Raw genomic sequence first — 13,157 nt, forward strand, 5'->3', positions numbered from 1 at the left:
CCGCTGAAAAAAAAGTTTTTTCGGCCAGTTCCTCCGCCTGACTGCGAGCTCCCGCCGCTGGGTTCCCGCGCTCTTCAGTGGGGCTCCTGGAATGTCAGCTTCTGCCCCATGTGTCAGCTCTCAGCCTTCCCTGCCTCCCTGAGCTGGAATGCTGCTGACTTTGCACGGCATAACGCCGTGTGTCTTCTTTCTAGCTCATTCTTTTTTGGGGAAAAGCACTGACTTGGGCGGGGGGGGGGGGACTTGGGCCCACATTTAGGTCACACGGGTTCTGTGTCAGGAATTCCAGTGCAGCTCAGCTCAGTGGTTCTGATTTGGGGACTTTCATGAGGTGGCCATCAGGGCATCCGCTAGGCCTGTACCATCCGAAGGCCTGACTGCGGCCGGAGGGTCCACTTCCAAGATGGCGTCCTCATTGCCCACGTCGATGCCGCTGGCTGTTGGCACAAGGAGGTTCCTCCCCATGAGGACCTCTCCCCATGGAGATTCTGGAGTGTCTTCACAGCAAGGAGCTGGCCTCCCCCGAGCAGGAGATCCAAGAGAGAGCACGCACCCCTGCAGGCCCGTGTTCCCCCCATACCCAGCTGCTCCCACAGTCAGCCCTCCTCAGCGCAGGAGGGACGAGCCACTCTGCTACTGGGAGGGACCAGAGCTCTCCGTGTCTGGGAGTTCGGTTAAGCAGAATTCCTGTCAGAAATCAACACCGGGGGCACCTGGGTGGCTCAGTGGTTAAAGCCTCTGCAGCCTCTGCCTTCAGCTCGGGTCATGATCTCAGGGTCCTAGGATTGAGCCCCACATTGGGCTCCCTGCTCAGCGGGGAGCCTGCTTGCTCCTCTCTCTCTGCCTGCCCCTCTGCCTACTTGTGATCTCTGTCTGTCAAATAACTAAATAAATAATCTTTTTAAAAAATCAACATCAGGTATTATCTCCTGGACTTGGTCTTCCATGGCTGAGGCAGTCGTGTTCAAGCCTCGGGCTGGAGCTCGGAGTCCACAGGCGGCGGTTAGGGGAGGAGGGGGAGGGGAGAGCGAGGGCACGCTGGAAGCCGTGAGCTGGACTGGAGCCCGTCCGCCTGCCCGCGTGGCCGGAGACGAGGGTTGTCCCCCAGGAGAAGCTGGGTCCCTCTGTCCTAGAGCCGGACAGTCTCCCGGCCCAGGCGCTGGAGAAGCCGACCAGAGGCTGTGGCTTTTCTCGCCTCCGGTGTCACGCGGGGTCTCCCGTCCCCGTCCGAAAGCAAACCTGCAGCGAGTTCTGCCCACCCAAGCCAACAACGCGCGGACTGCCGTGGAACGATGTTTGTGTCCCCCTCTGCCCGTTCCCACGTCGACATTCTGCCCCCCAAGCGATGGTGACAGGAGGTGACGCCTGTGGCAGGTGATTAGGTCATGTGGATAGAACCTCACGAGTGGCGTCTGTGTCCTCATGAAGAGAGGCCCCAGAGAGCTCCCTCGCACCTTCCACCATGTGAGGACACGGCGGGACAAGGCCGTCACCAGACACTGCGTCCGCTGGTGCCGCCACCTGGGACTCCCGGCCTCCGGAGCGGGCCGAGGACGTTCGGAAGGCGCCCGGTCCCTGGGATTTCGTTGCAGCAGCCCGAATGCGCGGGGACAGAAACCTACCGCGCGCTTAGCCTCTTCCTCCCCAGAACCCCGGCGCTGGGGGCCTGATTTTGGAACCTACTGGTGAAAAGAATCAGAAAAAGAACTCAAACCCCAATTTCCATGTTCAGGTCTAGTGACGGCCCTGGAGGCTGCCGGTGGCCAGGGCGGAGCTAGGCCGAGCTGCCCCCGTCCGGTCAACACCGAGTCCTTCTCAGGTCTGTGTGCGTGGGGCCAGCCTGGCCCTTTGTCCTGCTGACACCTACCGTAGGGGTCAGGAGCAAGGGCTTTCCGGTCACCGGACCGTAGCTCCGCTAGTTCTCAGCTGCAGCACCCTGGGCACGTCCCCACAGGGACAACGGCGGCTCTGGTGTCAGCGCTTGGTGGGAAAGCTCCGGTTATCACGAAGGGGAGTGCACGTGCCCAGTGGACTTGGCCATGAGTGACTTCGACCCCACATGCAGCCCCGGCGCCGGGGTCCCCTCGCCTAAACAACAGCCACACGGCCTTCCTGGCCGGACCAGTACCAGACTGGCTGCCTTCTCGAGCCCTCGTGGGCCACGAGGACTCCCTCCGGATGTCCTCCCTTCTAACAGCCCGGAGTCCCCCGAGCGGTTTTCCGTTCTTCCCCCCCCCCACCCCCCCTGCTGTCCTTGGGGACCGTCATCTGAGCGAAAGCAAAGGCCCCCTGATGGCCTTTCGTGGTGGGCTTGGCCCTATCTGGGGCTCCTGGGAGAGACAATGCGTTGAGGGAGGCAGACGTGACCCCCACGGGCCCCAGGGCTGCTCCTCACTCCTGACCCCGCGAAGCCAGGCTGCTCCGCAGAATCCCCTGCGAGGGAGTTTAAGAGTTTCAAAAAAAAGAGAAAGGAACAGAACAGGCAGCGAGTGCTGGGCCCTGGACCCCTTATGTCAGAAACCCCCGGGCAGAGCCCAGGAATGGAACTCTTCCAGAGCTCCCCGGGTGACTCCGAAGCGGGTCCCCAGGTTGAAAATGACACGATGGAACACTGAAATTAAAAAAATAAACACAAATTTAAGAAAATGACACGCTAACACCTCTCTATGCGGGGACGCGGCTGCAGCACAAAGGTGGCCCCGTCCGCCCGCACAGCCCAGCTTGAGCGCCCGGGAGCAGGGCCCCCGCGGACCGCCCGGCGGGCCTCCAGCACCCCATCTGTCTACAGATACCATTTATGCCCCTTGACGTGGCAGATGCCTCCGTACAGGCCAGGGTGGATGACAGACGGGTCCCCTGAGAACACAAAGTGCTGCCGTGCGCGGCACAACGCGTAAATTCTGCGTAAGCCGAAGTTCAGTTTCAGCTTCCTCCCTGAATTATTTATTCCTCAAACAATGAATGGCGACCCCAGGGAGGTGGCGGGGACTGCGTGGGTGTTGAGCAGGAGGACCTTTAAAAATCCCTGCCACAGATGGCGACGGTAATGAACTCCATGGACGAAATGGCCATCGGATCCCTGGTCTCACTCCTGCCCCCATCACTTCACCCTCCCAGGGACTTGCTCGGCATCTGGAACGAGCAAGCGGCCCTCCGCCAGGAGCCTGGCCGAGTCCCACATCGCACCTGCAGCCATGGCTCGTAGGACGCGCGCCCCACCTCTGTGGGCGCCGGCAGTCACCCCAACTTGGACGTCTGCACCCGTCTTGCCTCTGGAAGCTCCACTCGCGCCCGCCCGGCCTCCCCGACCCTCCCCAGCCTCCGCCTAGAGAGGAGCGTCTTTTTCGATCGGGCCAAGCTCCCAAAGAGGACTGGCCACCAGGGCTGGTGGTGAGACACCTTGTGGCCTCAGAGATGACACTCCATCACCCCAAGAGCTTGGAAGGGGCAGCAGGGGGGCTGGAGAACAGACCTGAATAAAGCAAATCCCGGCCACATGCTTCCTCCGGACAGACCACGTGGCGGCGGAGCCTGCTGTTGAGCGCACGGACCCTGAATCCCACCTCATTGAGGCCGGTTTTCTGGTGTCGATTTCACCAGTTTCTCTTAAAATGGACCTTTTCACAAAGAGGGCTACTGTTTCCTACCTCCCAGCTGTGAACTCAGAGCACGGAAAGAGTCAAAGCAGCAGCAAAAAATTATCATCTGCGCAACTAATTTTAGAAAATAGTTTAGTACAGTTTTGTTATAAAATCCATTTACAGGAGTTACTCATATGTACTTATCACATTTGCTCCTGGTGATACATGAAAACAGAACCAAATAAACCAGCACATAAATTCAAGGAAAAGTATACACAGAGCAGCAAAACAAGCTTTTAAGCGGAACATCCTCCTGGCGGGAGGAGGACTACGGAGACAGGCCGTGTGCTGCGGCGCCGCGGCTGAGGACAGAGCAGAGCCTGTTCCTCTCTCTGCAAGGACCACCCTCACTCGCGCGGTGACAGCCGCGTGTGAGACACTTTGTGCCAACATTTTCTTACCAACTGGATAAACAAACAGTGTCAAGTGCAGCGTCCGGCAGGCTGTGCTCGTGGGGCAAGGCCAGCAGGACACAGGCTCCTACGGGGGAGCGCGGGGAACCAGCAGATGGGACACGGTGTGTGAGGACAGGCTCACCGAGGACCTTGGTCCGAGCCCGGCAGCGAAGTCCACAGCCTGGGGATGGAACTCTCTAAACGGAGTTTAGACCCTTTGAACTGCTAACACCAAGAATTTGCTCAAGTGGAGTAATAGGAAAAGTCCATCAAAGTAACAAAGACGTTTCTGGCCAAAGGCACAAGCAGGAAGCTCACAGAGGCCTCCTCTGGCCAGGGTGCGGCTCGCCCTGCACTCACGCTGGCCGGGGACCCGCCCTCTGCGGGCACACAGGGACAGGGTGACCGTGGGGCCGGAGCGTGTGCTCCCTGAGGGCCGGGGGTGCCCACTCGACGTCACCAGGTGTCCGGACCCCCGTCGGAGCGATGTGGGTAATGAAGAAGCAGAATGTGTACACTTTTGACAAACATTTAAAGCTTTTAATAACAAGCTTCAGTAGAATTTGACACAAAGCCCTCTGCCTAAAAGCAGCTGGGAAAATTTCGAACGGTGCCCACCCATCTTCGCGATGCTGCCCTCCCCAGATCCACTGATGGGCGGCACAGCCTTCCCCACAAACCACTACTTCCGACAAGCACCATCTGTGGCTACAACCTACTCTCGTGTCTGTGTGTGTTTGGAAAGCTGGACTTCGCCACGACAGACCCCTCACCCCCGACCCTGTGCACACACTCAAACGTCCCCTTCCCCAGGGCACCACGTTCCACGGCACAAGCCCCTCTAACAGATGACCCTGCAACAGTGGTGTCTTTTCATCAGGCAGCACAGTCTCCAAAGATCACAGGAAACCTGTCAACTCTCTCCCTGGTCCCAACTTCCCCTGTCTGCACTTCCCTTCAGCCTTCTCCCTGGAAGGGCAGTTTCTTTCCCGCCTACAGTATTCTATCTGGCCGGCCCTCCTGGGTCCTAAGCTGCCGGGTCAATGACCAGGTCCCCTGGGCAGACGTCTAACATGCAGCTCCCCAGGGTCCCCCGCGGGGCTCCCGACCCAGCAACCACGGGACCTGTCACCCACCAGCTATGGGACACCCACACTACGCTGGACACATCTGAATGGTGGGTCAAGAATTATTCTTTCGGTTCGCCTTCGTCTATTTCAAGGGGAACTTGAATTTCAGCTCGAAAACCACGTGCTGCCTGGAGCAGGCTGGCCTCGGCAGGGCGGGGTACTACCCTGGGCCAAGGAGCCTAATCAGAAAACATCCAGCGTCCGCAGATCTGCACCTAACACGACTTAGCTGCCCACAGGCTCCCCCAGGAGAGGACACTGGTTTTCTGAACGAGAACCGGAGCCCTCTGGCCCACCGCTAGAACCCGGCCTCCTCCAGAGCCTGCACTGTGCACACGTCTGAAAAGGGCCTGGCCTCCTCCTCCTGCGTTTTTTTTTTTTTTTGGTGAATATAAAGTTTGTTCTCTTGAAAGTGAACAACATTTTAAGCAGAAGAAAAGCGGTCTACTAGATTAAATTTTAAAACGATTTGTTATTTGCTATATAAATATACATTTCAACTTCTACAACACGCACCCCGTCTGACCCCTTATCTTAGAACAAGGGATCAACATTCGAAGTCTCCGACTTCAAGGACAATACTGCAGACACACAAAGGCCCTCGAAAGCGTCTGCAACTGAGCTACGGCAGATGACCGCGAGGCCCGGGGGTCAGGGTGCACTTTCCGTGCTTCCCAATGGCACACAAACTCCTTTAAGGAAAAAAAACCAAACAAACAACATCTCATCTGGACATCCCGTGAGCTGGTCATCTTAAGCCTGCCACGGCGCGGCGGCGGCCAGTCCGAGCCACGTGGCCTTCCTAGGAAAGTCTCCTTCTCTTGGAGCTGCCGTCCTCCCTCTCCAGGCCCCTCCTGTCCCAGCCCGGGTTCCTCTTCGAGCGGTAGCTCTCCGGGCTCCACGTCTCTTGGTCCCCCTCACTGAAAGCTCGCGTCTCTCTCCTGGAGCCGAGCCCTTCTTCCCAGTCACATCTTCTTTTACTCGCGGAGTCCTCGGTCCCAGCAGCTGCAGGGTCACAGTGTGCCTGAGGTTTGTGGTTGTTCAGAGCGGCCCCCCTGGCAGTGGACTGCTGAGCGCCTCCCACATCCTGGGGACTCCCGGGGAAGCCTGGCTCCCCCGAGGGCGGTGTCGCCCCGGGATGCTGGGGGCTTGAAGGCTGCGGATCCCTGAGGCACGGCCCTCTGGTTTCAGGGTCCAGGCCCAGCCGTCCTAAGCAGTCTTGGGTCCCGAAGCCGGTCCTGGATAAGGGGCCTTTCAGGGTCCTTTGCCGTGACGGGACCAGCAGACTCCCTGGAGTCCGAGGGCGTGTGGTAGAGAGACGTGATGGACGTCTTGGCAAGCTCGCTGTCCAGCCTGCTGCTGGGCAAGCCGCCCAGGGGTCTGGACGCCTCGGGGGCGACGGCGGGGGGGTGTGTCGCGCTTCTCTGCAGCACTGGCTTCAGCTTCAGGATCTTGGCCGCGTCGTGCCTGTAGTTCCTGTCACACGTCTTGATGATGGCGCCCCGCTTCTGGGCATCCTGGATCAGGTGGTTCCAGTGCTGGTTCTCCTGGAAACAGAGGAGGGAGAAACAATCACACGCCCAGAATACTCAGAGGCTTGGGAAGTGTGAGTTTCTGCTCTCATTTCTGAGTAGCAACAAATATACTTCGCGAACAGATTCTCAAGAATCCATTAAAGAAAAAGTAAGTTCAAATACAGAATCACGAAGCCATGTTATCGGAAAAGAGCACCGGTCACGGCCTGGGACAAAGAATGTCCGCCATTTCACCACGTGGCTCTCAGTTCGTGCGCTGGATGGAGCAGACACAGGACAGCTCTGTCACCCCAGGAAGTTCCCCCGGACACTTGACCTAGAGTCCTGCCTCTCTCTCGAAAGGCTAACACTGTGGAGCAGGAAGGCTTGGTTTCAGAGAGCCCTAACTTTTGTGGGGTGTGAGTGTGAGTATTCTAGAAAGAGTCCCACAGCCTTCACTCAATTCCCAAAGGCCTCCCAGACTCCAAAGGGCTAAACCGTCTTCATCCATGGAGACAACCATTCCACAGAACTTTCCCACGGTCTGGTCTCTTTTCCGGAGGAACTTAAGTCGTGAAAGCAAGCCGGAGGAGAAGGAAGCCCGACTGCACTGATCGCTCCTCTCCTCCCGCCGGACTCTCCTCAGCAATAACCCGCTTCACAACCATCAGAACGTGCACCTCTTTAGAAGGAAGACAACAGCGGCCCTCGTGGAGCCTCCTGCCCTAGTCAAAAAACTAGGTGAGGGTAGCAGTCCTTACTTGTGGCATGACCTTGGTCAAGTTAACCTCTCTGAGCCTGTTTCCTCATCTGTAAAATGGGCATAACGTTTTAGCTAACTCTAAAATGCACATTGTTTTCACATTTTACCATTTCTTGATTTGGGGCACCCCCTGGCCAGGCAGCACTTTCTAAGTAGCTAATCCTGGAGGAACTCATGGCTCGGCAACAGCAACTCCTTGACTTTCAGCCAATAAACCACTTAAAGAACGAGTCCCAGCACGCCTAAAAACCCACCCACAGCACCTTCTGATGAGACCCGAAAGTAGCAGCACTACTACCGGGGAGAACGGAGACCAGGAGTTGGAAGAGAAGCCCAGAGACCATGGGGAGGCACCCTTAGGAAATACGGAGTTTCCAACGCTTCTGACGGCGCAGGGAACAGCCTGTGGCGGGAACAAGGACGTGTGTGACTGTGACCTGGGGAACGATTCTGGAGCGCTAGACTCCGAAAGTGAAGTCCTTTCAGGAGTTCTGCGGCCTACTCATCCTGTTTGTACTTTCTCTTTTACATATGAACAAGGGCGACAGGATAAAAGTCTGTCTTGTCAAAACAAGCCTAGAAAAGTTCTTTAAATAAATATAAAAATTCTACGTGAAAATAAAGTATCACAGTTTGATAGTAGTACATAAAATAATGATTCCTCTCATAATGGCTTCTTGGATCGGATGGACTGGGATTCTGTGAGGGCAAAAGGTTTGCATACAATGCACACGCAGAGGCCCGGGAAGCACCAGATAGTCCACGGGAGCACTCCCGGGCCTGGGGCTCGGGCCTCTTCCTCACTCTGGAGCGCAGCAGAGCATCTCCCCCCCGAGGCTGAAGCGTGGCTGTGCCGTGAAGCAGATGGCCTCACTGCTATTTTTGCCAAATCTACAGCACCTCAACCTGGTGTTTAATCCGAGCCGAGGATCATAAAAACAGTTTTGGGAATGGGCTGTTACTCTTGGTTTCTCAGAGGAAATCAAGTGTCTTCACCACTGACTCCATTTCTATAAGGGAAACTGGGGTAAGAATTTGAAAAAACAAAACAAACCAGCCCAAGGGATACACTGGGAGTTTTCCTATTGTTCAGGGTGCAGACGCCCCAGCTCCCTGCCTGCTCCTGGGGGCTACCCCGCCCCGACTCCGTCCTGCACAGTCACAACCTGCCCATCCCCAGTCTCTCCACGGGGCACGATGCGGCTGCCAGGGCACAAGCAGACTCCTGGGTACCCGAGGGGGCAGTGAAAACAGGGGTGCCCAGGAAGTCTCCTTCAATCAGGGTGTCGCTAGGAGACACACAGCTCTATCTTTTAACTTTCAGGATAAAACATTACCAAAATTCAACTGTGTAAAAAAATAATTCGAACGGGTTCATCAACTGATGAGAAACCACTTTTTAACACTTAGATCCTCATGGTACAAGGGAAAACAATTCTATAAAAAGTCGGACCAGGAGTCCAATTGTTTCCAATGGATTCATTTAAGAGTGATGTAAAATAAAGTTTTATTTTACAATATCAGTATTTGTAATATACTCAAAATCTTAAACAATACTTAAACTTACCATAACAAATTTTTGATATCAACTTAAAAATAGGTGGTATGCAGCTTTTAAAGAGTCCTTCAAGGGGGCACACAAACTACAGAAATTGAAGACCACAGATGTAGGGAAAAACGGAATGAGAAAGACTGTGTTTGAACTCCCTCTGGTGGTACATACCAGAAAACACGGGGAAAACTAGCTGAAAAAATCCAATGCATTAGCTCCGCTCCTCTACTATCATAACCACTGACTTTGTGAGACACAAAAATGGGAAGAATTCAAAGCTAACGATCGCTAGCGAGGGAAGCAGCAAACACCTGCGCCGGTGAGCTGTGCTATCACCAACGGAGGCCGCACTCTTGGTCGGATGCGAACCCACCCCGCCTCCCCCCACCCAAGCGACACAGAGCACGCAGCAAGCTCCCAGTGCCAAGACAGAAAAGATCCAAGCTCCCTCGAGCTGGCGTTAAGCTGGGCCAGTAACAGCCACAACAGCTGACTGTCCGCTGAGTGCCAGCAACTGTGCTAGCACTTTCCACATGTGGGTGGCTTTACAGAGCTCAACAGTCCTAGGACAGAGACGTATTTTTTTTTTAATTGTGGAGAGTGTGGGCCTCGGACTGGGACAGGGTGAGTGGTTTACATCTGCGAAAGCTCCAGGCAGAAGCTGCTGAAGGACAGGGCAGCCAGGGGAAGCAGCTCACTGTTCTGTAACCCGCATCAATTCCGCACTCATGGAAAATAGAGACAAAAGCTCAACCCAGTATCAGTCACGCTGGGCGAGCTCCAGAGCACTCTGCTCCCAGAATGCACCTACCATGAGGGTCCTTAAGTGTCCAAGGATGAAGAGGCTGTACTTGGCTCGTGTGATGGTGACGTTCAGTCTCTGCAAACTTGCCAGAAACCTAAGTGACAAAAGCAAAGTTACTTCCTGCCGCAGAGTGACTTAGCATGAGTGCGGGGACACAGACGCTGCTTCAGACGACTGTCCTGGGGCTCCTTCTCCTCCTTTAACAGTGCATCACTTTCTCCCTCTTCCCAACACAGGGTCCCTGGCAAAGCAGCCATTCCCGTTAAAACCTGGAAACGAAAAGCCTGGAGCTTTCCTTCAAAGTGATGCATCCGTCTGCCAATCTTGTGTTCTGCCTTGGATGAGATTCTGGGAAGTTTAAAGGTGGCGTTCTTAAGCTCTAGAGATGTCCTAAAAATACGCTACTAGTCAGTTATTCGAAATCTGTGTGAGGATCAGTAAAGTGCTGTGGAGGCAGAGCAGAAGCACGCACATATCAGGAAAAGGTACCACCAGATCTGAGGAGGGCTCGGAGACAACAGAACTGCTGAGTCAAGAAGGCGACTGTTCTGCTCCATGGGACGCCCCAGAGATGCCAGGGCCCCACCTGTCCATGCAGACTCTCCGAACGGGCGGAGGGAACTCACGTCACTATTTCCTTTAAGAGCAGGGAAACACATTTCTAAACTGTGAATTTCACCCATTCCTCGAGAGCAGGAAAAAGCAGCCACACGAGTGTCCGGGCTCTGGAACTTGGAGTCTCCTGTCTGTCACTTGCTACAGTGTCCTTGACATCTTCAGTGAGTAAACGGACAGGAGCTAAGGTTTACAAACTTAGCAAAGCACAAAAACACAGGGAAGATGAAAAGCCCCTCCGTGACAGATCGTGGAGAGGACAGGCCGACTACCCCGAGCCAAGAGATGGTCACTCTTAGGAAGTGAAGGAACAGACTGCCCTTGGAGGCAGGTGACAGACAAGGTCCAAGAGAAGCAGACGTGACAGCGGATCAACTCTACAAGTGAAACAAGAACGTTTCATGATGTGACACAAGTTTCTAACAAAGGAAAATACTGCAACAAGTGGTATTCCCCAGCAGCAATCGGAAACAGATGGGACTCGAGATCACAGACAAGTGAAGAGCCGGTGACACTCACCCAATTGAGCCCTGCACGGTATTTGCTCGGACACACGTGACAATGACACAATCCTTCTGCCGGCCCTGGAACCCATCCACGGTATCTACTTCTGCTGGCCTATTTATAGAACACAAACATGCTTATTGGAAACCGCTAGAATACTTACTAAACATGCATATTTATACAGTGGCATTTTTCAGCTTTTTCACTCGATCTTTTAGCAGAATGTAATTCATGTAACCTACAGGTCACCACTCTTGAGTGGAGCATTTGGTGGTTTCTCGTACACCCGCTGGGCCATGCAAATATCACCCCCGGGTACTTTTGCAGTTCTTCCGCCTGGACCTACTAGCAGTTAGTCTCGATTTTCCCCTCTCTCCAGGCCTGGCATCTACGACAGACAGACTTCGTGTCTGGAAATGTCGTATGAATGGAACCGTACATATGTGGCCTTTCCTGCTTGGCTTCTTTGACTTAGACCATGCTCAGGGCTCCTCCCTGCCGTGGCGTGGAATGGCCCCGCACTCCTCTCAGGGCTGCGTACTTGACTCACAGATGCCCCATGGTTTATTTACGCACTTACAGCGGACGGACATCTGGGCTGTTTTCCCTTTGTTAGCGTTATGAACAACGTTGCTGCAACACTCACGTCTGAGCTTCTGCGCAAACGTTTTTTCAGTTTTTTCAGGGATATACCTCAAAAATACAGGTATTCTAGGCTTCACTTTTTTTTTTTTTTTTTTTTTTTTTTTGAGAAACGGAGAAAGCATGCATGTGAACGATGGGGGAGTGGGAGAGGGAGAGAAAAGAATCCCAAACAGGCTTCACGCCCAGCACAGAGCCTGACACGGGGCTTGATCCCACAACCCTGAGACCAGGCCCAGGCCAAGCTGAAATCAAGAGGACACTTGACAGAGCCACCCAGGTGCCCCTATGCTTTATTCTTTGAGGAACTGCCAAAATGTTTTCCACCGTGATCTACCATTTTAAATTCTCACCAGCAATGCAAAAGGATTCCAATTTCTCAACATCCTTGCCCCAACCTGTCCCTCACTGTCTGGCTTTTTATTCGTTGTTCAGACGGGTGAAAAGGGATCTCACTGTGCTTTTGATCTGCATCTCCCTAATGACAAACGATGTGGAACATCTTTTCACATACTTGTTGACCATTTGTTTACAACCTACTTTTGAGAAATGCTATTCGAATCCTTTGCCCATTAAAAAAAGTAGACTATTTAACTTTTTGAGTTGTGTGAGTTCTTTATATAATTCAAATGCATGATTTGCAAGTACAGATTTTCCTTGACCTAGGATGGCGTTACATCCCAATAAACCCACCATGAGTTTAAAAACATCCTAAGCTGAAAATATAATTTATTACACTTAACCTACCGAACACTGGCTTGGCCTGGCAGACCTCAGATAGGCTCTGAATGCTTACATCAGCCTACAGTTTGGCAAAGCCTGTTTGTAAGTCATGTGACTGCTCTGGAACCAGGACAGAATGGCTGTCAGTGTTATCAGATGCGCCCTCTTGACTGCGGTGCTGACCGGGAGCAGTGGCCGCTACTGCCCAACAGCACGAGAGAGGATCGTGCTGCCTGCCACCGGCTGGGGAAAAGATTCAGATTTGAAATCTGCAGTAGAGCTTCTACTCAATGTGTACTGCTTTGCCACCATCATGAAGTTGGAAAATTCTAAGTCAAACCATGGTTATTCAGGAACTATGCGTCTATTTTCCCATTCTGGGGGCTGTCTTCTCCCTTTTTTGATGGTGTACTTTGACATGCACAAGTTTCTAAATTTTTATGAAGCCCAGTTTATCTATTTTTCCTTTGGTAACTCGTGCTTGGGTGTCATGCTGAGAAACTGCTGTCTCATCTGAGGTCAGACAGGTTTATAGCTCTGAACTTTATAATTTTACGCTTAGATTCAGTGCTCTAACCCACTCTGAGTTCATACACTGTATGCTGTGGGACAGGAGTCAAAATTCATTCTCACAGCATCTGGGTTAAGCTGGGTTAACCTCAGCCGGTTAGGCTTCCCACTCTTGATCTCGGCATGAGCAGGTCATGATCTCAGGGTGGTGAGATGGAGCCCGTGTCTGGTTCTGCGCTGGGCACGGAGCCTCCTTTAAGATTCTCCTTCTCTCTCCCTCGCCCCTCCTTCACCCCACTTGCACACTATTAAAAAAAAAAAAATTCATTCTCTTGCATATGGAGATCTAGTTGGCCCAGCACC

The 13,157-nt window shown here is 53.6% G+C and overlaps 1 protein-coding gene across 1 annotated transcript in view; it reads right to left on the minus strand.

The window, feature by feature from the left end:
- Positions 1–4,554: 4,554 nt before the first annotated feature.
- SETX (senataxin) overlaps positions 4,555–13,157 on the minus strand; it is an 84,797-nt gene continuing 76,194 nt past the window's right edge. Inside the window, 4 exon segments of the mRNA XM_013058609.2 lie at positions 4,555–6,373; positions 6,375–6,713; positions 9,807–9,894; positions 10,935–11,033. Of these exon segments, the coding sequence (XP_012914063.1) occupies positions 5,969–6,373; positions 6,375–6,713; positions 9,807–9,894; positions 10,935–11,033 (931 nt within the window). The 3' untranslated portion in view covers positions 4,555–5,968.

This window comes from Mustela putorius, unplaced genomic scaffold (assembly GCF_011764305.1).
Source record: "Mustela putorius furo isolate JIRA1106 unplaced genomic scaffold, ASM1176430v1.1 tig00000596_pilon_pilon_pilon, whole genome shotgun sequence".
Classification (NCBI taxonomy): domain Eukaryota; kingdom Metazoa; phylum Chordata; class Mammalia; order Carnivora; family Mustelidae; genus Mustela; species Mustela putorius.